Raw genomic sequence first — 25367 nt, forward strand, 5'->3', positions numbered from 1 at the left:
GCTTATGCTGAATATGCAGGTTTTTGTTTTCACGAGGAGATCATGACAAAATAAACTACAAGGGAACAAAATCTTATTTAAACCTTTTAAGAAATTAGGGATCCATTTTACTTTTTCAACTATTCCAAGACAGGGGCAGACATATCAATACTATTATTACTCAAAGGTACAACATTTATTGTGCAGTTCAAAGGGGGTCAAAAAAAGCGACAAAATCATGATCAACAATGAACACCTCCTAAAAGAATGGATAATTTGTATACAACATTCCCAACTTCAGTTGGATCAATGCGTAGCAGACGATAACCATAGATAATCCAAAACTGCTTCGAACAAAACAGGAAATTACACACAAATTTTGTAATTATCAGCTTCACAGGGAAGCATCTACAACATGTCTATATTTATGCCATGTTTGGAAAGATTCCAGAGAAGTTGGGTATCTTGTCAACATGCTTGAGGGCACGCTCAGCAATCTGCCTAGTTCGATAGTCACCATGCTGGAAAGCGTCCACAAGTGCAGTACTCACATTTTGATCTCCAGAAACTTCGTAGGCTATATCATCTGTTCGCAATAGTCTCTCCACTGCCCAAACTGCCCTCCTCCTCAAAATTTCAGTCCGTTTCTCAAGTAACACATCAAGTATAGGCTTCACTGCCTCTGCTTCACACAACACCAAAACTCCTTGCTCAATATCTACTCCATCATCTATTAAAGTAGATAAGGCTGCAAGTGCCGCCTCAACCACATTCACATTAGTGTGGTCCAGCAGAGCTACTAACTTAAGGACTGCCTGCCCTTCCCACAGACAAAATGTTTCTTTCAAAGAACACATCCCTCGGTGGATCCTACACAATCCAGTTATTACTGGCTGTTTGCTGAAGCAGGTAAAGACCGAAGCACAAAAACCCGGCGATGGCAACTCCGGCAATGTGGTTAGATTTTTTGATTCTTGTGATAAATTCTCCAAAGCTGTAGCAGAAACCATCTGTACATTATCAAGTCCATTGGTCTGAAGCAGTTCAATAAACAATGCTGCTAGATTGTGCTCACGGCAGAGTGCAATGGCATCAGGCTCATCAGCTAAGACATACGTAACCCGTGCAAGAATCTTGACAAGACCTTCAAGAAATGGCGTCATGAAGCGGTTTCCTCTGATCTCTCCCTGCCTGATGGCAGTCACCCTAGATATGACCAGCAGAAAGGCACCTTCATCCAGTAGCTGTCTTGTAAGGCCCAAATCCCTCTCAGGTAGATCAGCTAAAAGACCAACAGCCGCTGCCTGCTCTTCAGCAATTCCTGTATTTTCTGATATGACTCTAATCAGACTACCAAGCTGTCCAACAGAGCCACGTAGTGCATCAGCTAGTTCATGACCCATGTGAGGAGACAAATTCTGAAGAAGTCTTATGGAAGCTACACGTAGATCTTTCTGTGGTGCCTCAATGAATTGAACAAGACTGATAGTGGCACCAGAGCTTTTGATAGCAGCAACAACACTCAGAACCGTAGTTGGAGAAGTAGTAAGTCCAACAAGAACTTGGAGAAGTTTGCACTCAATTGCTGGACCAGTGTTGCTTATAAGATGGAGTAGATTATGAACTATGTCCTCTGAGACCAGAGTTTGGTGATCAGGACCAAGTGGAATGGAATCAAAGTCTTCTCCTGAATTCACGACACTAGCAAGAATTGTAGCAGAGATCTCTTTTAATCTTGTGGGAAGCAGATTAGGACCCACTGCGAAAAGGTCATTGACAAGAGGGGAAAGTATTCCAGCCTCTATTAAAACCTTTGCACTTGGCTCACATGATGATATCTGATTTAGTGCCTTCAGTGCAGCTTCTCTTGACTGCATATTACCACTTTTCATTATATTGATCAGAGATGAACCCACAGTTCTAGCAACAAGAACTTTAACATCATTGTCCAAAACCAGCTCGCCAAGGTATCCAGCCATGGATAGTTTGGTTTCAGGAGGACCTGCAAACATTTTAACGAGAAAACAAGATAAAGGCCTGATACCTACGTAGGAATATGAGTTCTAAAGCAAATGACAAATCTTGATCTCAAATATTTAAGGTTGCTTATGCGAGTAATTGATCAAAACTAAATGGAACACATTTGAATTTCCTCCGCAGTGCAAGTTTATCTTGGGCGACATTCTCCAATATTTCATTGCAATTATATCTTTTCTAATTGCTTGAATTATGCATATAGTTCTGGTCTCTATCTTACACCCTCTTCACTGCTGGAAAATCAACATAGGCCCAAAGAAAAGGAAACAGGGTCATTTGTTTTCCACAGCATCAAGTTTCTAATCCTATTAAAGAGGGGACACCAACTTTCACCTTTTAGAGGTGGAAGGCATTTTCTAGAACAAATGAAACGCTAGAAGATGATAAGGTGATGTATCATTTTGAATAAGAAGTTTTCAACTGAAAATATTTTCTACCAGGAAATTTTTTGCTAAGAAGCTATTTTCCGCCAAGATATTCCACAATCAGCCATAGAAGTAGAAAAAATAATAAGCTCATAAATGATATCAATATTCAATTGGAAGCGTCTTTGAAACATTTTATAAGTCATTTCACGTCATTCTTGAAATATTCATACAAGAAATATAATTTTTGTTACCCTCGAAATAATCTCCCCCCTCACACACAACAACAACCCAAAAAAAATAAAAAAAACCTTATGCACACCATTTTTATAATAATAATAAGCTGATCCAGCAAATTAGGCTTTCTTCAGAGTTAACATAAAATGGTAAGAAAACCAGCCACACAATACCGGTATGATGTGAGATAAATTATAGAGTAGTGTTAGCACCTTCAAGAAGCTGGGTCAGAAGAGGCTTCAATCTACCACTTTCAGCCATCTGCCGCACATTATTCTCACACTTCTCCAGATTCTCCAATGTTTTATCAGCTTTCTCAACTGTGGAAAGATCTTCTGAGTTGCTGCTTGTCATTCCAACTAATATAAGAATAGCTCCATTGATTGAACCAATCTTCTCACAAAGGGTTTCAGATTTTGAGAGCTCGTATAGCAAGGAGACAGCTTCCTCTCTTTCTTTAGAAAGCTCGGTGGAAAGAAATTTTACTACCGTACGCACAGTGTCCCCTTCAGCCAAAAACTCCTACAGTGCGAAGAGAAGATGTTACCATGAATCTCCAAAGGCACACTGATGATACCAAAAAACTAGAAAGGAAATGAAATAATAATCAGCAAACCTGTGACAACCTTATTCTCATCATCATCCTCTACCACAATTCTTAGGGTTTCCAATGCTCTATGACGAATCTTACGGTTGCCACTCTTCAGCATGTCAACAATCATTGGTATAAGCCCTGCATTGCGCACAACGTGTTTATTCGACCTGCTTCTTCGGCAGATGTGCTGAACATACTTTAAGGCCTGAAGAGTTTCATTTTCTGGACTCCCCGTATTCAATGAGCGGCGAGCCATATCCAGCTGTGCAGCTTCATTCCTGGTAGTCCACTCTTCAATGGTGTTACGCAAAGCCATACTTGGATTCATTTCTGTGCTTCTTAATTCTTGCAGAGTCAAAGGGCAAACCAGTTTCCTTCCACTCTCCCTGCATTCCTTGAACCATTTTTCAATTGCTTCACGTTCAAAAGTCCGTCCATTTTCTAAAGTAACGGGATCACGCATAACTTGCTTCGTCAGAGGACACACAAAAGCATCATAAATAGGCTCAATGTGCAACCTCTCAAAATGAAGGCTATCATCTGACTGACTACCAGGGTCATTACTACCATCCCAGCTTGAAGCCATCTTAAATCCAGTTATCTATTGCCACAAAGAACACAGCATTAAGGGAGTGCTGAGACGCTTACAATAATGGCAGTTCACGAGAGCAACAAAGCAGTAAAAGAAAGAGTAAATTCAACATAAATATCTGTAGCTATTTTCATGCTAAGGCTAAGATATATTATCTTCAACCACAGAATACAGTATTAAAATGCCAAGAAAAGTATCAGCAGCTCAAATTGAAACATAAATCAATTATTTCAGAAGTTAATTACAATAATGAAACTGCAAGAACTCGTCAAATTGTGAATCGAACGAAGTCAAAGCCCCTCTGATCGTTACTGCCCGATTAATAATTTGTCCAATGAAATTACCAGCAAGAAAATGACAAATCAGACAATAGTTTCAATGACCCATTATCAATATTTAAGAATCATATCAAAAAGATCTCCCAGAATTGCATATTCACTTAATTTAGAAACAGAGAGCGAAGCAAATTAGTTCAGCTTAATTTTCATTTAAATTATCTTACCAATTAAAGACTTCAATTAATTTTCATTCAAGTAATTCAGATTGAATCAAAAATAGAAACTATTTCAGAGCAAAGAGTAAGTTTGGCGATGATAAACGACAACAGAAAAATAAAAAAAAATAAAAATGAATAGATAGTCTTAATCTCAAAACAAATCGAAAAATTGCAAAGAACAGTAAGCTAATGAAGAAGAACCTTACCTGTCCTCGAGTTCTAAGAAGAAGCGAAGGAGCTCTGCAAAAAAAAAAAAAAAACCTACTTTTACTATTTAGTTTGAGAATTAAACAAAAACCCTTAAAGCAAAGTTGATTGCCGAACGTAATTGATCTTGTGGCATGGTAAAGAGATTGAATTGCAGGAAGAGAACAGCAGAAGGAAAAAGGAGGTGTAGTTGGGTTCAGAGAGAAACACCAACAAACCAAAGCAGAAAATGCAAAAAATCACTTCATAATATTTTTTTAATTTAAAAATAATACAAATTCCAGCAATAGAGAGAAGGTTGACTCGGTGGTAATAGTCATCAGGTCAGACAAATGGAAATAGAGAAGGTGGAGCCATCATTATTCATCATCTTTAAACAAAACCAGGTTGTCTTTCGCTCATCTCAAAGGCTATTAATCATTTACATGTACGGATATTAAAATATATCTAGCCACACAAAAGAAAGTATTTACAAATAAGAATACAAAGTTTCATTTATTATTATGGTTTTGTTATCAATTAACGCAAGATATTTATTAAGGAATTCAAAATAGTGAGTATTAAATAAATTATAAAATAAAAATTAGGACTCTGATATTTTAGTTTTACATTTGTTTACTATTTTTTATTCCTTAGTAAGTATTTTTATACATTTATTAGCAAAATTGCTATCACCCCTTACGAGAATGTTAACCGGCCGAGTCGAGTTTTGTTATCAAAAAAAAAAAAAAAAAGACTAAGTTCGTGTTTAAACATGTCAGCTTGATCAAACTTGCTACCTGTTATAAATATAATTATCGGCATGTGACCTGACTTATTTACAAAAAATAAAAGCCTGATTTAACCTGTTTAAAAAAAATAACACAATAAAAATTTATCCAAACAGAATATACAATTAACAGTACTAGTAATTCCATAAATATTCATAAATTCAGTATATATCATAACAACATAATATAGAATAAAATCATTCAAAAAGTCTGTTTAACTAATAAATTGGGATGAAATAGATTGAGAAGAGAGAGAAATGAGGCTATTACAAGTATAAAAATATAAAATAAAAATTAATATACTAGGTCAGCCTAAGAGGTTTCAATGCCGAACTTTTGAATTGAAACCTGAGACCTTTTTATTAAACGAGCTTTTATACAAGTCCAAATCTGGTTCCAACAATCAATTTCAGGCATGTAAGCTCAGGCCTTCACAAAAAATAATTGATTAACATGGAGGCACGCGTGTTAAAAATTATTAACATTTTTAATTATGAATGTCGCAAAAAATAATAATAATTAATTATTTATTACTTTTTTGGTAATTTAAAACGCAAGAGACTAAGACATTGAGGTTCCTTTTTGGGAAGCTTCTATTGTAATTTAGGTTCCTGCAATCCTCTTGATGCAGAATTATGGGGATTACTGAAAGGTTTGGAACTGCTTTGGGGAACAGGGTTAAAAAGAATAGAGCTAGAATGTGATTCTAGCCAAGCCATCCAGATGTTAAAGGAGCAGCATGAAGATCCTAGGGACTCTCAAGTCACTAGCAGATTGAGATTATGGTTAAAAGCAGATTGGACTATTCATCTTGTTCATACCAAGAGAGAAAACAACAAATGTGCTCATTGGTTAGCTAAAGCTGGGCAGACTAATAATCTCCATTTCAAGATTTTTAAAGATCCTCCTCCTCAGTTGATGGAACTTATAGTTGCTGATGCTAGAAATATGTCTAGCTTGTTAGTTTCTGATTTGTAATTTCTTTATGTTTATGGGCTTAGCCCCTCTTTATTTAAAAAAAAAAAAAAAAAAACGCAAGAGACTAAGACATTGCTTGTAAATATCTATCCAAATTTTTTCCTTATGAATAAAAAAAAAAGCTTATATACAGTAATAAATGAGATGTTATTAGATGTTATAAAATATTTTTTCCTTATGAATAAAAAAAAAAGCTTATATACAGTAATAAATGAGATGTTATTAGATGTTATAAAATATTATTAATCAATAATTGTGATGTTATTAGATGTTATAATTTTTTTTTTAATTTTTTCCTTAGTTTCAGTCTCATTACTCAATCTAATTTTAATCACACTTGGTATTTTTTATAACTACAGTAATAAATATTATTAGATGTTATAAAATTGTGATAAATGGAACTGTTAAATAAACAGAGGCGAAGATTTAAATTGAAGACATTTTCTTTTCAAAAATGAGATTTTATACAACTTGCGTTGTACGTACGTGTTTCTTTATATACAATTACGACTGCAATAATTGTTGTTCAAACTTTGTTTTTTTTTTTTATAAAAAAAAAATTGATTCTCTTATCACGGCATTCCACTATTCTTAATGTTATGTTGTATTTGTGCTTGTGTTAGCATATATTTATTTTTTAAAAATATTGAATCTAATTGAAGAAAAACACAAGGACAAAATTATATCTAAATTTTTGTGAAATATTTAGGTTTTAATTTTAACAAGGCTAAACATAAAGGGTATTAGAGGGATTTCAGTTTTATTATTTTAATATTTAAATATTGAAAAATGATATTTTCGGAAACAGATTAATTAATATAAAGCCTGTTGCTGACGCAGAAAAAAAAAATCTACAAGATTAAAAGCGATAATGTAATTAATTAACAATAGAAAATGGGAAATTGTGAATCTGAAAATGAATATAGGATGGGATACTTTACCAGAATGAGAAATTGGTACTGTGGAGATTATTGTGAAGTTCGATGGAAGAAGAGTATTGTTGTGTAAACGGAGACGAACCGCAAAAACAGGAACCGGAGATTGTTGAAGGAGAAGAAGATCAACAGCTACAGCAGCATCGACGCCAACTACAACTACGACTACAACCTGGAGCTGATGACAAACTTGTTTTGCAATTTATGGATTCATCGCATAACTACCTCTCCCTCGTTGATGCTTTCTCCTCCTCACTTCGTCAGGTATAACGATAATTTTATAGTGTTTGAATGATCATAAAACCCTCTCGATAGAAGGACTTTGAATAATTTGATAGCTCCATTCCAAAACTATGATTTCTTCTCTTGATTCATTGTATTTACTTTCATCAACTGCTTCTAGGATCATAATTCAAATCAAAATTAGCAGAGCTTTAAGCAATATCTGATAGCACATCTCCATCACCTTCCACACTACAAGTGAGAAATTCATAACTCAGAAACGTAAAATTTCTTGGAAGGAAAAAGAATTAAAGAAAAATGAATTACTGTATATGTAGTCTGTACCCCTGACAAAGGCCTTTGCTGCGTTAGGTCTCATCAGAGACCTTGTAGATACCGAATGGGAGAGAAAAATACATGATAGTTCGGTCAAGAGGCCATGATTCACTCGACTGTTGCTCAATTTTCTCTGAATCTGTTCATTTCTTGGGATTACTAAGCTTTATATATATATATATATATATATATATATATATATATATTTGTGTTTGTAAAACAAGCCAAGAAAAGATAATGTGGGATTAATAAAAATGAAAATGAAGGTAACAATTTCCAAACCGTTGATTAGAACTTATTCAGCTGAAATAGTGACTTAGCCAATCCTTATAATCGAATCTAAGAATATAGGGATGATGTCGGTCCCAAAGGCAAATCTGAGATGGCAGGGTTCGATGCCTTCAATATTTTGAGAAAATTGAGTACTGACACTTCAATTCTTGCTCGGACCTGCATGTTTCAAAACGAAAATGGCACGCCATTCGGAGTTTAAAAGAAGAGTAAATATCATTTTTGGTCCTCAGCAAATTTTATGATATCCGCTTTAGTCCCTAACAAATAAAAAAGCTATTCGTAGTCCCTAATAAATTCAAAATGGACCCATTTTAGTCTTTTTGAGGGACTAATGTGGGTCTTTTTTGAATTTGTGAGGGAGCACGATTTTAACTAAATGGGTCCATTTTGAATTTCTTAGGGACCACGAATAACATTTTTATTTGTTAGGGACTAAAACGGGTATCGTGAAATTTGCTAAGGACCGAAAATGGTATTTACTCTTAAAAGAAAGAGAATGGAAGTTGAAAGAGTAACACCTAAGCAGGAGGGACGATGTCGGCATAACAATGCATTGAAAAGAGCTTGAATGGTTAAAACCTTATTCTGATTTAGTTGTAGAAATTCAGAAAATTTTATATTCTCGTTATTATGCATTGTTCATTTCAATTTTCTGATCTGTCCATTCTGATTGAGAAAACATTACATAATAGAATGTCAAAATTCGTTTGTATAATATTGGTTGGATTTCTTCATACAACTTTTTCACTATCAACATTGAGTGGTCGTGAAACAACCTTGATTTGATTAGTAACTCTGGTGTTGACCCTGCAATTTGGCAACTAAAAATTTATATTGTTTGCTTTGATATAGTATGTTTACCCTCTTTATGAAATCTGTTAGTAGATGATGCATTGGCTAAGGCCCTATTTATTTTGGTAACCATCTTTAATATATTAACAGGGATGGATAGAATTAGCAAGTGCTCGACATGCCATGGGTGCTTCGCGCATTAATAGTTCTGTATTGGACCTGAAATACCATTCAGCTGCTACAACATTGAAGATAACTGAATATGATGGTAAAATTGTTGTTTTATAGTAAAGGACATGGTTGCAACTGCTTGATCATACTCGTATCCTTTTATCATCCCTAGTGTACTGACATGCTTTCACCTGCATTTTTATGATGCTTTGTAGTAACTTGTATTTTGTATTAATTTAGATTGAACCTTTGTTTGAACATATGAACTATTGCACTTGACTCAATAGGTACACAGCCATGCTTTATGTTGCGTAAATGGATATCCACTGAACATGAAAGTACTCGATTAGAAGACGAGAATGTGCTGCCACAAGATTGTAGTAGTATGAAATCTCCTGGTACGCTTTTATTCTCCCTATGCATCAAATAAATGGTGTGTTTTTCTCGTTGACTGTAGACAGTGTGAAAGGGGGAACTTGAGTACTGAGCATGATGCAACCTTTTTCTTTAGATGTTAGCATATACTTGATATTAGGGTTAATCCTGAAAAGAAACATACACAGTAGGACAAACTTTTACTTCATTTGTCATCCGATTCTTATATGCTTTAAGAAGCATGTTAGCTATTTCTCATTTTCTTATGTATTTGGTATTTCAGAGAACTTTTCAGTACCTGCAGATGATGATGAAGTAAGTATTCTACACAAGTTATCACTTTCTGTCATTATTATATATTTTAGTTTCTCTTAACAAGATATTCTTATATTAACAAGTACAATTATATGGAATTTCTTAAATCATTGCTATCATGGATTCATATGATGAATAAATTATAAAATCGGATTTTTCAAACATTCTCAGCATAAATCTTGTTAATGCTTTTTATAGGTTCAAAAGGAGCGATCTAAGTCCTTATCAGTTTTTGGTGTTTTAATTTCCCCAAAGCTTCGAGCCACCCAGCTGTCATTTGAGAGAGGTGGATAACAAAACTCGAGATCTTAAGTACCCTTATTTCTTTGCACATGTGGTTTTAGTCATCTGCTTATATTTTTATACTTGACAGCCAGGATATAATATAACACATTCTGTTAATTGAAATTTTGCGCAGCACTAGAGACACTTGTCGAAATAGCAAATGTGCAATCGTCGTTGTTATCTTCTTATCACCAACTTCATCAAGAGGTGGAAGATACTAAAGAATGAAAAGTAGCAATTCCTTCAGGTATAGATAACCTTGACTCTCTCTATTTGATCTCTCTTTTATTGTTATTTTGGATGCACAAACTTAGAATGGTGTTGTGGATTTCTCTGTTTCAATTGCATATCAAGATTATGGTATTTTATTTGTATATACGAACCGGATATTATTGAAGTAACATATATTACGAAACAAAGATGAAAACAAAAAATCAATTCTGACTAGTAAAATAAATATAAAATATTAGTTTATGTGACATATTTGGATAAAACTATGCTTTAGACCCTTGTGTGTGGCATAAGATATTTTGATTTTATATTTTACTCTGTTTTCTATTTGACATAAATTAAACAAAGTTAGTGTTTCTATAGGAATCTATGAAGCACCGACACTTCAAAAATTCTAACGTGTCGTGTCCGACACTCTCCGACACTCCGACACTTCCCGACAGTCCAACACGCATTATAAAAATTCAAAAAAAGTTCAAAGGTTGCGTTGCGTTGAGTTTTTAGTTTCAACTATTAGATTCGTTGAATTACGATTACCATTTAATATAAATATTTGGGACATCTTATGTTTCTTTGCGAAATTGATGAATATTTTAAGTTTAGTTTTATTTTTTTGTTAAATTATTGAATATTAAATATAATATACACTACATAAATTAAAAATATTATTTAATATCAAAACGTGTCCTAACGTATCGAAATCTATTATTTTTTAGAATTAACGTGTCGGAATGTCGTGTCGTATCGTGTCACGTGTCCCGTGTCAGTATCGGTGCTACATAGATAGGAACTAGGTATGCCATTACATAACACCAGGTTTCTGGCTGTTAAATGTAGAACATTGAATTTAAACATTTTTAATACCTCAGGGTATCAAAATGTATTGTAAAATTATTATCCACCAAAAAATGTTAGTATCTCCAGTTTCAAACACCATGGGAGGTGTTAGTGTCAAATAACAAATCGTAGTTCGGTGGAAAAGTGGCAATATCATAAGAGGTTACATTAATTTCCTATATGAAATTCCCATAATCGGGGGGCAAAACCTTTGATCTTACCCTCCACCTAAAGCTGGGAGTTGAGAGACAGGAAGAGAAAAGTAAAAACAATTGGTTTACAAGGTAAGTTATCTATTCACTTAGTAATGATTTAATGAGGGATTCGTAAGGAAAATGAGTTTTTTTGCGCTTAATGTGGTGATTAATTTCTTACACAGGCTGCCGGAATTTGCATCGCGTGTGAATAATCTGAGTTCAGTGTCGGGGACCTAGCATTGGAAAATTTTGGCGTTCAATTTATTGATTTATCAGAAGACGGTGAAAACTGAAAAGTTCCCCATAGTGCTTATTTCATTTTGCACCCCCTTTTTGTAGTATCTGAGAATCTACATTACCCTTGAACAGTTAATGGGATGTCATCATTTCAAGCGAATTTCGCACTTATAGTATTAGTTTTGGATATGATTAATCTTTACCTAATTATTTTATCGAGAGACAATAAGGCATTGCTAATTCAGCCGTCAGATGCACAGTTCGATCTATCAAAAAGCCTAGGGATACCTACGTAAACACATCTAACCAACACTTGTATGAATGATTTATGGTCATTGCGGCAACCAAGGACTCGAGAGTTTACTACAGATATGAAATAACTAGCGGAGGAATGTATTCAGTGCAGTTTTTGTTCCTGGAGAATGAAATGATATGCATAACAAGACGCCATTGGGACGCGTCACATACACGAACTGCATGTAATGAATTCCCCCAGAAAAAGAAAGCCTGACTTTGCACGCGCTTGACATTCAACTAAGTATTACATACACACCAAGTCATTTAATCTCATCTCCATATCTCTCTCTCCCACTTTCTCACAACACACTCATCCTCACATTACCCCCCCCCCCCCCCCCCCCAAAAAAAAAAATAGTAACAATCTTGGAAAAAGCTGTCTTTAAACTAATACATACGTCATACCATACAATGCTACCGTCCAGCTTTTCTTCTAGCTATACACAAAAAATAGGCTATCATGAACAATCAAGGAAATGGAAACAGCAAAGAAAAACCGGGGAAAGTTGGATTGCAGGCTAGAATGCACTCCAACTATCAGAATTTCTCTTGGGTGATTGATTCTCTGAAGAGACCTTAAATGGGCCAGAGGAGCCGAATGTATCAGAGTCATCGAAAGAGAATGGACCACTGAAGCCCTTGGTGCTACTAATTGAGTCAAACCTTGCATGCCCCTGATGACTAACGCCAAAATCTTTGCTGCTACTCATGGAATCAAACCTTGTGAGCTTCTCAGGATTGTAGCCGAAATCTTTGCTGCTACTTATGGAATCAAACCTTGTGAATTTGTCGGGATTGTAGCCAAAATCCTTGCTGCTACTCATGGAATCAAATCTTGTAAACCTCTCTGCTTGCGGAGAATATCCACTTTCGTGCATGCTGAAGGAATCATATCTTGACATGTCAAAGAAGTGATCGCCTGCCTCACTGTACCTTGGAGAGTTGCCGAACTTAGAAAGTGGAGTTCCAGGCACAGAATCATCAAAAGTAAATGGGCTTTTTGTATGGAACGTGCCATCTGTATGTGTAGATCCTGTTCTAACTGGGTTTATACCAAAATCACCAGATTTAAAGAAATCTCTCTGCTGCTCCGAGTCAGAGTCCTACAGAACCAAACATAAAAATTCTGGTAGCTTAACATTATTTTTTTATTTTTTATTTTTTACAAAAATGCACTGTAATGTGGCAAGGTTATGTATCACAGAAAATCAAAGCAACTTGATCTTTGAAAATGGCATATCATCTTCTGTAGTTGTGCCAACAAACCCATTCCAAAGATAAGGAAAAAAAAAATAGTTCCCCATTGCATATCTTACATAAATTCAGTATAAAAATAATCTTAAAATAATTTTCGTAAGTATATAGTTCTTTCTCAATAACTGCGACTAATTAGGTTCACATCAAGATTTAAAATACAGAGAGAGAGAGAGAGAACAACAATAAAATCAAAAAGCAATGCATAGCACTAGTTACCTTGGTATTAACAGTGTTAAAACCCCACACCGAGTCCACATCATCGTTATTGTCAAATGCACCCCAGGTCGATTCATCAAAACTTCTGTTAACCATAGATTAATATCATCACATTGCTAAATGCACTCATTCAAAGCCACGCATTGCAGAAAGAAACATGAGAACACAAAAAGGATGGGAAAATATACAAGTCAACTAACTTAGGAAAGATGTTCCAAACCCCCACCCCTTCCCCCAAAATAAAATAAAAAAATAAAAACTCATCACCAAAAAGAAAAAAAAGAAAGAACAAATTACCTGTGTGTTTCTGCATCTGCTTCGGAACTTTTTTCAAAATGAGCATTTGAAAATTCTTGGGAAGGACTCTCCATTGAAGTCCTCCCAGCTGGACTATCGCGTGGGCTTCTTGCCAATTCATCTTCGCTGTGTGCATAAGAAGATTCATCCTCAACTGTATAATCACCGTTAGTAGAATTTTCTTGCTTCCCATTTGCATTCGCTGGTGAGCCATGAAGTGAATTATCATCATGGAAATTCTGTTCTCCATGAATGAATGCAGGTTTCAGTTTTGAAGATGCATTTTTTGCATCAAAAGTGAGATCATTGGCAAATCCTGAAAGTAAACAAAGCAATGAATAAAACAAATTACTTCACGAAAAAATGGAAATAATTTTCTTCAATAAAAATAAATAAATCGTACAGAGAAAGAATGTGCATACCTTCATCTTCAAATTTATCCCAATCTTCTTCCCAAACAGCTGACCCCTCTGGAATTCCGGATTGCCAACCTTATAATTCAATAGATTTATACACATGCCCATAAGTTAGAAACAGAGAAAAGAGCATTCACTTACAGCAACTTGCAGCAGTAAAAGTCTTACTCCTCTATTATTTCAGTCACTCACACTGGCCCTTATTCACGTCCCAAGAGAGGATACACGTAACATTGTGAAGTATTCTAAATGTCTAATGACGCGTGCTAAACAGAACCTCACTTTTTTCTCTAAACCTTTTTCTTCTGACATAATCAAGTGTTATAAAGTATCCATAATGGCAGGTCACCGCAAGACAAAAGAAGCTTCACCAAATAGCTATTCATAATTGCATAAAACAAGTAGAGATGAAAAAAATATATACAAGTTTACCAGTCAGTTGATTATGCAATGCCCTTGATTTTAATTAAAGATCCTTAAAAAAATGTAGGTTCCAAAAATGTAAGAACAGGTTTCCACAATTTGTTATAATTACAGAAGAATCATGAAATGCAAGCGGAAAATAAGTCAAAATAAATGACTAATTTGTAGTGTGATTCTTTGAGAATCAACAAAGAACAGAATTAAGTGATTGACAAAGAAGCCATAATGAGACAACATGAGATTAAAATTACCAACAGGAAGCTGAACCATTGCAATTGACTTCACATCTATCCCATGTTTCTTGCACCGCTCAGCTAGACCCCTAAATAACTCCTCAAGATCTGACTGTATACGATCAGCACGAACCTATGGAATTAGCTAAACATCAGCAACAGAGTAACAGACAGGTTTCCATAGAACTCCCGCTCATAATTCAAGAAATAAAACTCACCTGAAGAATACCATCTGCACTGCCTCCTTGTTCCATTTTGACAATGGCTTGCTGCAACTCAACCTTCCTTTCCTAAATATGTATCAACTATTGGTTAAACGATGCATCAAAATGTTTCCAGACAGTCATATATCATCCTAACTACTTTTGACCAGTTCCCAACATAAGAATCAGTTCCTAAAAGCCAGTAACATTATCTGAAACAAATAACAGATGAAGTGCAATATGGTTTTTTTTGGAGGGGGGACGAGGAAGAAAAGGAAATTAAATATTATTAAAACCAAAATATTTCTTTAGGGAGGGGTTCAGTGGATTTGGATGGACAAGAATAGCATCTGTGCTCTAAAAAAGACTTAATTCAAACCATATTTCACACTGAGAATTTGAATATCTAAATACCTTATTGGGCATAGAAGTCATGCAATCCAAGAAAGATAATCACACTAAGGATTTGAATATCTAAATACCTTATTGGGCATAGAAGTCATGCAATCCAAGAAAGATAATTTCTTGTCTCAAAGGAAGTATTTTCCTCACTTTTAAAAAGACTAGATTTGCTTGGAGCTAGACCTTCTGACACATCCATGGAATCAAGCATGAAGCATACAAGAGATGATGGGTCACCCAAAGAGATAGATACAAAAAAATTCGTGGTCTGGCTGGACATTGCTTTGCCAGTGAGTGTTGTCAGTCAGGTTATATGTTAATCAATTACCACTCATTGGGAAGTTCCAAACTTGTATAATTAAGTACTAAACGAAGGTTCCAGAGAAAGGCTATGCAACAATCATAGGCATATGGAGCTTGAAGCCAATACTGATGTTTATTGGTATACATCTCCTTCCTATGACCAAAAATCCATCACCAAGTAGTGTGTCTTTGTTGGGGAGAAACCTAATTTCATGGAAAAGCAAGACGCAGAATGTAGTTGCAAGATCTAGTGCTGAACTCGATTATTGTGTTATTACACTAATAACTTGTCAGATTATGAGGATTAGACATTTGCTGTGTGAAATTAGATTTGCCAGAACCTTCCCAATGAGATTGTGGTGTAATAATCAGGCTCCCATGCATATTTCCTCTTAAACTAGAGTTCCATAAGGATTCCAAGCATATTGAAGTGGATTTTCATTTGGTTGGGGAAAGGATTCAACAGAACTTTATCTCCACTTGATGTTTGAACAAGCAATAAAGTGCTCAAACGAAGAATAGGAAGAAGAAAAATAGACACGGAATTTCAGGTGGTTCAAACAAAAGTGAATTAAGGTCACACATCCATACTCCACAAGCGAAGCAGAGAGAAGATTCACCAAGATCAACAAAGATTACAAGGTGTAGCCGCTCAAGCACAAAACTAAATACAACCCACTTTTTAACTGTTAGATATAAAACTATTCATAAGCCTTTACTTAAACTGTTGTGGTCTTTGACATGATATTAAAGCTTTTATGACTAAGTGGTCACGAGTTTGATCCGAGTCGCCCCATTCTAAATAAAAGTAAAAGTTCAGCACAAAGTTAGTTGCATGTACTTCAAGCTCAAAAGACTTTTACGTAAAGGGGTGTTTTAGAAATAAAACAATTCATGATCTTTCACTCAACAACTTCAGTTTATGGTCAAGTTGGTCGTTAAACAATAACGTAAGCAATAATGCAATAAAAATGTAGTGCAAACAAAATAGTCAATAACTCTCCCCTCTTACAAATAGCCTATCTATCAACACATAATATAGAATTTCTAATTACCTGTATATCACGAAATTTAGCTTCTTCTATAGTCAATTTGGATGCTATTTCTGCCACTTGTTTGTATTTCTCTTCATATTTCTTGTGCAATGATTCCGCCTGTAACATGCCACCAAATGAGAGCTAATTCTTTTCACATCTTAAACTTACATAACATTTTCAGAAAAGGAATATACCTCACGCTTATCTGCAGATGCCCTTTCTGTAATCTCATTTAGTCGATTATCACATCTACTTTTATATAGAACCTGATATACAAGTAACCATAAAAAGAGGGCAGGATGGAGAGTGTTAGTGCACAACCTAACATAAATTGCCACTCATTCAAGCCCATCGGATTCTTTTTTTTTTAAAGATTCATAGCATTCAATCCTTATATATATATATATATATATATATATATATATATATATATATATGGGAAAAGCTTTTATCATTTTTGTTGAATATCATAGATACAAGAGGAAATGATAGTAATCCTTGTTATATTAAACTACACAACATTGGTGCTATTATATAGCAAACCAATTGAAGAATACAAAGAGACACACTCAATGTGGGACTTCTACACTATTAACACTAACACTCTTAACACTCCCCCTTAAGCTGTAGCATATAGATCATATGCTACAAGCTTGATACATAAATAATACTCCCATTAGGAACCAAAAACAACAATGCTACATCAACGAAATGAAATGACTAAGTACAACAAATCAACTGGAATGATCATCAGTGTGAAGAGCTGATAAAGAGACAGTGCTGGAATGGACATCAGAGCATGGATGGTGCCGGAATTATCATCGGCAAAGACAACTGAGCTGACCAGGACATCAGCATCAAGATCCCTCTCAGACATTTCATTTAAATGTTGGTGAGCAGCCGTGACATTTCAACTGACCTTGACTATGCTACAAGCTTATTACAAGAAAGACCAAGTAACATAACATCAAAATAAATCTCCTAAATGAGAAACCAAAAATCAACAATATGCTAAAAATGGCGTCGAAATGAACATCAACATGGAAGATGCCGGAATGATCATCGGCAAAGACAATTGTGCTGGAATGACCATCAACAACATGGACAGTGCTCCCCCTTAAGAGGAACTTCTAAACAGTGCCGGAATTATCATCGGCAAAGACAATTGTGCTGGAATGACCATCAGCAACATGGACAGTGCTCCCCCTTAAGAGGAACTTCTAAACAGTGCCGGACAGTGCTCCCCCTTAAGAGGAACTTCTAAACAGTGCCGCAATTATCATCGGCAAAGACAATTGTGCTGGAATGACCATCAGCAACATGGACAGTGCTCCCCCTCAAGAGGAACTTCGGTGTCGGAATTAACATCAGCGGAGACAACATCAGCAACTTGGACAGCGCTCCCCCTCAAGATGGATGATGAATAGTATAAATACTCCATCTTGGGAAGAAAGAAGATTAAAGAAAAACAAAGCTTCGCGGAATCGGAAAAGTCGCCGGAGACGGCGGTGGGTCGTCGGAGACGGTGGTGGATCGCCGAAAAAGTCGTCGGAAAGTCATCGGAAAAGTCACCGGAGACGGCTGTCAACGGTGGACGACGCGGTCAATGGTGGTCGGTCAACGACAACGGTGGTCAACCCAACAACTTCCCAAGGATCATTCTTTTCTGATGTGACAGATCAGTCTAAGCTGCAGTCACAGAGCATACTAAGAAAAACCCGAAAAAGAAATAGCAACGGGAATCCCTCAAGGAGGGTGATATCTCTCTATAACCATGTTGAAATTATGGAAAATAGAACTAAGTTAAACGGATTAAGATTCCTCTTGTTAGGCTCTAGATACCATGTTGAATATCATAGATACAAGAGGAAATGATAGTAATCCTTGTTGTATTAAACTACACAACATTGGTGCTATTATATAGCAAACCAATTGAAGAATACAAAGAGACACACTCAATGTGGGACTATTACACTATTAACACTAACACTCTTAACTGGTGTATCCCAAGGTTTTTTACAATTTTAAATGATACAACTTTGTGTTATTTTAAGTGAAATGACCGTGTTTTGCTGCATATTTCCACACACACACACAGATATATATATATATATATATATATATATATATATATATATATATCTTTAACCCATAAAATCCTTAACTTTACCCACTTATAAGTTATAATCCTCAAGCTTATTCACTGTCTTCATGATTCCAGCTACAGTTTCTTGAGGGGGGGAAATTGTTCTTCTTACCTTCAAAATTTCCAGTCTTCCAAACCAAAAGTAAATTCCCAAACTGCAAACTGAAGTCTAACTAGAATCTTAAACCCTACCATTAAGTCACTGTCGGATGATTTGCAAACCCATCCCATATCAGTTATTAGCTGGACAAGGTATATTGAATTAAAGAGACATAATCATGACTTAACAAAAATGTGGTGCTGCAACAGAAAATGCAACTGAGAGTATTGACCCATTTTACATTATTTTTCATAGTGAACCAGTCCTTCCAGCTAAATTACACAGTTCCATCACACTGAGTTTGTGCTCAGATTAACTTATTTTATACTTGTAATCCAATACTCAAAGGAAACAAGATATGAAATACTCACCAGGTCCTGCATTTTGTTGCGGTAGAGCTCAATCTTTTCTTTTGAATCCAAAATCACATTCTCTGTTTCTTCAGCCTACAACAGCAAAGAGAAACATTTTTTTCTTTATAATGTCTCAGATGTGCAAGAGAACCAAAACTACTTCCAAATAAATAGACCTGATTGAAGATATTCCTAAATGTGGCAGAATTACTTTTGGATTACAAACGTAATTTTGAGCCCCATAATTTTGATTGAATTTTCTTGTTAAGAAATTATATTTGAGAGCAAAAACTAACTTTGTGCCTACCTGCCAAACAACCTTAACAAGTGGCAGCATAATTTTTTAGGTCAAAAAGTAATTATGAGCCCCATAATTAATTTTGAAGGGGATACTAAACAAGCAATAAAAGAGTGAGAACTTGTTCCTTCCTATTGGAGCAATTTCTTGTTATACGTTTGAAAGGATTTGACAGAAATAAAGAGAGCTTGATTTTATGGCAGGGTGCAGCTTATACAGTTCTTAGGTCGATTTGGTTTGGAGAGAAACGTGCATATTTTTAAAACTGTCTCTTTGCCATTACATTTCTTATTAGATATGGTTGAGTTAATGGCTTAGAGATGAGTTCCATAATTTTACCATCTTTTAAAAAAAATGGAACCTTTTTTTTTAATGAAAATCATAAATTCATTAAGATGAAGAGAGGATAATTACAAAGAGTTGGGAGAATAAGGGATCCTCCGTCACGCAAATAGAAAACGCAAACATCAAAGGAAAAAAAAAGAAAATCAATGGATTGGAACCTTTCTTTCCCGAACTCAACAATACATGGACAAAACCCACAAAGGCAAAGCAAATACCTTTTTCCCTGCAGTTGTGGCCTCTTGATGCTTCGAGTTGAATATATTCTGCTCACCATTATCTGTGTGATTCAAAATGGAATCATCCAACACAGGCACACTTGACTTTTGCTGATTGGGCTGCATAGTGCCATCAGCCCGGGCAGAAGTTCCTTCCACTGACGGCCTCAAACCACCTGCCGGTGCCATTGGCCGAGCACCTGGCATCCCTTGTTGCTGCAGATAACCTTGTGACAAACAAAAGTAAAAATTTCTTCAAGAAATATCTTGCAAGAGAAAAGGAAAAGAAAATATCAAAGACGGTGTAAATTAGTGAAAATACCTGGGCCTATACCCCAGGCTGCATTTCCATAAGTAATTTTTGGATGGCCCGTCATAGACAGCAGTGTCTCGTCAAATATAACATTACTAGGAAGAGACTGTGGAAGAGGGCGACCTTCCCTGTATCGCTCCATCAAATAAAGAGAAAAGCAGAACTCCTTCAAAGAAAGCATGCTATCGTTATCTTGATCAGATAAGTCCCACACCTTCTTTAAGACATCTGCAGAAAGTCCACAGTGATCTTATTAAGTATTAGTTAACAGAGAAATTATAAAAGGCCTTGAATAACAAAAGGTCATCCCAAGACCTGCCCAAGAAAATTTCAAAAAATAGTGAAATAAGTACCAGACAGAACTTAGACAAGAAACAGCTTTTGATTTCTACTAACATCATCTTATCAGTGCATTAGTGCAACGATTCTCTAAGCAGCTTTTGATTTCTATTAGCCTGACAATGGGAACTTCATCAGCAACAAAAAATTGCAGCCAACAGGATCTTCTGCCTAAAACTTGTGAAAACCATGAATTGGTTGACAAATAAGCTATTCATGTAGGGTGAACATGAGGTTTTGGAATTGGTTGGTTTTCCTGGCTCATAACCAAATGAATATCTAAATGTGGAGTTGATCGGTCTAAACTAATTACAGTCACCTACAATAGAATACTGCTCAAACTATTAGTATTTTTGGCACTTTTACCCATACTACCTTGCTCAGGTACTCCAAAAAGTCATTTAATAAACAAAATTCATAGAATAATAACAAATAACAGTAAAAAAAGAGTCGGCTACATGGGTCAAACAACATCATTGTGTTATGTCAAATACCAAGTTTTAAGGAAGGCCATTTTAGATCTAGGTCTTTTTTGAATGGGTTATTTTATAGTTTTCCTTGGTTTTCCTCTACACCTATTTATTGGATTATCGTCCACTTAATCAACTCTTCTTAAATGGGAACTGACTCTCCACCATTGTTCCAAATGGGAGGAGCAGTTATAATAATCACATGTCCATTACGAGTTGTAATTAAACTTGGACATTGAATACCTCTTTTGCTATTGGAGATTTCCATTTTTTCAGATAAAATAAACAAATTTGTTGTACCTTCCCCAAAAACAACAAAATTTTCCAGTACTGGTGCACAGTACGTAGTTTCTTGTCAACCAGAAAAAGAAATAAAAAAGGGCAAACCAAGGTGCACAAAACTCCCCGACTTGCGAAAATAAGGGTGAGGGTCAATTGTACGCAACCTTACCCTTGCATTTTTTACAAAAAGGCTGTTTTCCAAACTCGAACCCATGACCTTTCGATCATAAGGAGCAACTTTACCGCTGCTCCAAGGCTCGCCCTCGTCAACCAAAAATAGAATTAAAGAAGAAAAAACATTGTGAGTTCAAGAAGCTAAACCTAAGACCTTAATGGACTAGCTAACACATTAACGTCCCAAAATTCATATACACTACATCTAACAGATGTCGGTTGAAAAGCAAAAGGTTTTACCTATTGGTAATCTCCAACTTAAAAATAGACTGCGGGCCTGCTCCCCAGTGATTTTTCCATCCCTGTCAGTGTCAACTTCCATAAACACCTTTGTATACTTCTGCACATCAGAAGGTTTCATTTTTGGCCAAGAAAGCTGTGAATTGTCAGAAATGGTATTTCCAAGCCCAGATGGTGTATGCGGAGAAGAAGCTGATGGTGAAATTTGCTGGTTTGTGTTTGATCCAGACTGTGTCCGCTGAACCTGACTACTTGTAGGCTGCAGTGAGAATGCACTCTGCAATGAATCAAGTGAACTTTGCTTGCTTGCAGGTTGGGCACCACTTGAAACTGGAACAATGGCTGATGAAGCAGGAACACTGCTAAAAGAATAATTTCCAAGTCCAGATGATGTAAGCGGAGAAGAAGATGGCGGTGAAATTTGCTGGCTTGTGTTTGATGCAGACTGTGTCCGCGGAAGCTGACTATTTGTAGGCTGCATTGAGAATGCACTCTGCAATGAATCAAGTGAACTTTGCCTACTTGCAGGTTGGGCACCACTGGAAACTGGAAGAATGGCTGATGAAGCATGTGCACCGCTAGCAGAATAATTCTGTCCAGTATGTTCTTGTTTGGGTGCGGATGAGGCAGCAGAGAATAAATCATTGCCCAAAACTGAATTTGAAGAGAAACCATTTCCAGAAACAGCTGATGATTTAGTGATAATAGATGCTGGCTGGGACATTGGTGAGACTGGAGAGAGTGATGTTGATGTTGGTAATGCAACCGATGGAGGGATTCCTGCAGGCCTAGCAGGAACTGTACCAGTTCTTCCACTATTCCAATCATTTGAGATGCCAGGATTTGAGAGATTGTGGCCAGCCATGTTAAATCCTTTAGAAATATCTGGACTTGCAACAGCCTGCTGTGGACGGGGAGCGCTACTAGCAGGCATGGGTTGAGGTGGTCTCATGGTTGGACTCTGCTGGGAAGGAAAATATTGCGGGTTTGCAACAGGACCTGCTAACCCTTGTCCTCTATAGGCAAAACTTTGAGACGATATGGGTGCAGTTCCACCCATCGGTGCAACAGGTGCCGCAGCCACTGAATTCGGAAGTGGTGGAGGTATAGCAGCAAGATTGATCTGCGGCGGAGGGATTTTGGCAGCAGCAGGACCATATAACGCTGCCTTCACAATATCAGGCGTTAAATCTCGCTTACTCTGAGCGACAGTTACTAATCTCAGAGCATTATAAAACTCTGTCCGCCCAAGGAAACCAGTTTTGGCTTGATCAGCATGCATCCATACCTGTAGCTCATACCAAGAACAATAAGCATTACGCTAGATCGAGTTAACTTTTCCAAACAACAAGGAAAATAAGAGACGGCTAAATGAAGCAGTGACGAAAACCTAAAACAAGGATTCGAAGCAAAAAAAAGAAACACGAAATCACAGCCATTTCTCATGAAAATCATATACCTCGAAGAGAAAACACATACAGAAATGATCAATTGAAGTAGAGAGGCTATATTTGTTTGCTTTAGATTAGAAATTAAGAACAGAAGGAAACCTGAGCAAGAACATGTTTGGGCAAATTGGATCCCTGAAAGAAAGAAACAGCTTCAGCTCCAGTGATTCTGCCATCTCCATCTAAATCTGCTCTCCTGAAATACGCTTCAAACTGATCCATATTTGGTCCTGCCATCCGATTATTATAATATTCTATTCGTATTCAACCTCAAACTAGATCGCGCGCCACAGAATCAACTCAAGCCGATTAGGGATTTGAATCGCGGAAGAAAGTAGGGAATTGTTGAAGGGACTCTAGATTCTACGTCGGAGAACGCAGATTCGGAAGAATTAAAAGAAAACGAGAAAGTGAATGGGGCAGCTTTTCTTGCCGGCAAGTTTCGTTCAGATGTGGCGTCTTCTCCGACTCCAACGACCGCAACACAGGCTGTGCCTCAACGGAGGATTTTCATTTGATTTCATTTACATCTACATCTACATCTACATAAAGTAATAGAATATTAATCCCCCGTTTACACATCCATAGAAACAAAATATAAATTATGATAATAATAAATAATGAAAAATTATTTTCTCATATTATAATAAGAGATAAAAAAAATTTCTTGTGAGACATTGAAATCCAGGATATTCTTTTTATTTTTTTAATAAATAATGGCGCCATCACCTATTATTTTTATGATATAAGAGATGAAGCTAATATAACATAAGAGAAATTTACAAAAAAAATATAACATAAGAGAAGATGTTATACTTATCCTTTCTTTTTCTTATTATCAAATTTTAGTTATTAATTTTTGTTAATTTAATGGTTATGATTTATTTGAGATTAATAATTAATTAATAAATATGACCCAATAAATTATAATCATTAAATTAACGAAAATTAAGTATTACAATTTAGTAATAAGAAGTAATATGAAAAAAAAATAAAAACTATAACCTTCGCTCACGTAATAAAAGAGAACCATGTAAATAATTCCCAGTAGTGTTTTGAAGTTCTTTTCCTTTTCTTTTTTTTTGGTAAATATAGCGTTTTGTATTTCTACTACCCCCATCTTGCTGTTATATAATCTTCTTGCGGAAACAATGGTTATTCGTAATTCGTTGATAACATTCAATATCCGTATGTCCAAACTCCAAACCCTTTCATCTCCTCTGCTTAATGAAATTTTTTAAATTGTTGTATCATTCAACGGTTTTGCTGTTACGAGGATAGTTCAGAAAACTAACAAGTTTAATTAAAACCAACCGAGGGAATTTCTTTAAATTTTAATTAATTTAAAATTTTATTTATATTTTTCTGAAACTTAATATTATTTTTCTTTTAAATGCTGAGTTGTATATTAAAATTTAGCAATTTAAATTTTGGGGAAAAAAATTAATAACTCACCTTAATTTTTGTTCTATCTTTTTTTTCTATTTAGTTCATCATAAATCAATGCTTACAATTTAATCCCTCTTTAGTATTCATTCACCTTAATTTAGTCCCTAACTTTAATATTTATATTATGGGATTAAAGTATCCGCTGTAACTGCAGATACTTTAATCCCTTATATTATATATTTTGAGAAAAACATAGTACAAATACTACCGTGTGCAATGGTAATATACTAAATTTTTCCCATGAGAATAAAATGTCGTGAATGGAGATACCTTTGTTTATTTTGGAATCAATTGTAATCGCGGAGATGACGAATGAAGGTGTTACGCATATTCTAAATAAATAATAAAACACGAATAGTTACCCATTCACGAAAGTTTTGCTCCTTTCTCTATGAAACATATTTGGTCTTTGGAGCCAAATGGGATGTCGGTGGCTCTTGGCGACAAGTGGCTACATGGGAGGGACTAATCCCATGAACCACGAATCATTAACTCACTTTTTTGTAGGTACAAATACTAACTAATAATTTTGAAATAGGGAGTTCCTAGGAATTCATCCCTATTGATGCATTCCTGGTTCAATTTAAGCTTGAATTGCAAGCTTTTAATTCTTTGAGATATGCTAATT

General features: G+C 35.7%; 3 protein-coding genes across 4 annotated transcripts; 1 reads left to right on the forward strand and 2 right to left on the reverse strand.

The window, feature by feature from the left end:
* Positions 1–132: 132 nt before the first annotated feature.
* Positions 133–4867, reverse strand: LOC133315242 (U-box domain-containing protein 44-like). 2 transcript variants are annotated; one of them, XM_061516821.1, is made up of 4 exons: positions 4508–4867; positions 3245–3814; positions 2831–3140; positions 133–1981 (listed from the first exon to the last, which is right to left on the reverse strand). In XM_061516821.1, exons 2-4 carry the CDS (start codon positions 3797–3799, stop codon positions 405–407), a joined length of 2442 nt encoding a protein of 813 aa, XP_061372805.1. In that variant the 5' UTR covers positions 3800–3814; positions 4508–4867; the 3' UTR covers positions 133–404. The 2 variants fall into 2 exon arrangements, with proteins under 2 accessions (XP_061372805.1, XP_061372807.1); XM_061516823.1 differs by lacking the exon at positions 4508–4867 and having other exon boundaries at positions 3235–3404.
* Positions 4868–7166: 2299 nt separating this feature from the next.
* Positions 7167–11710, forward strand: LOC133315267 (uncharacterized). Its single transcript, XM_061516862.1, has 7 exons — positions 7167–7455; positions 8986–9103; positions 9294–9404; positions 9665–9696; positions 9895–9982; positions 10115–10228; positions 11429–11710. Exons 1-6 carry the CDS (start codon positions 7240–7242, stop codon positions 10207–10209), a joined length of 660 nt encoding a protein of 219 aa, XP_061372846.1. The 5' UTR covers positions 7167–7239; the 3' UTR covers positions 10210–10228; positions 11429–11710.
* A 138-nt stretch (positions 11711–11848) lies between these two features.
* LOC133315266 (uncharacterized) lies at positions 11849–23813 on the reverse strand. Its single transcript, XM_061516861.1, has 13 exons — positions 23393–23813; positions 21843–23130; positions 20347–20565; positions 20025–20251; positions 19185–19259; positions 16762–16833; positions 16586–16684; positions 14841–14912; positions 14641–14755; positions 13973–14041; positions 13551–13866; positions 13254–13338; positions 11849–12883 (listed from the first exon to the last, which is right to left on the reverse strand). The coding sequence occupies exons 1-13, from the start codon at positions 23525–23527 to the stop codon at positions 12299–12301; spliced, it is 3357 nt and encodes a 1118-aa protein (XP_061372845.1). The 5' UTR covers positions 23528–23813; the 3' UTR covers positions 11849–12298.
* Positions 23814–25367: the final 1554 nt, after the last annotated feature.

This window comes from Gastrolobium bilobum, unplaced genomic scaffold (assembly GCF_033153095.1).
Source record: "Gastrolobium bilobum isolate Gb01-03AN ecotype WA unplaced genomic scaffold, APGP_CSIRO_Gbil_v1 utg5152, whole genome shotgun sequence".
Classification (NCBI taxonomy): domain Eukaryota; kingdom Viridiplantae; phylum Streptophyta; class Magnoliopsida; order Fabales; family Fabaceae; genus Gastrolobium; species Gastrolobium bilobum.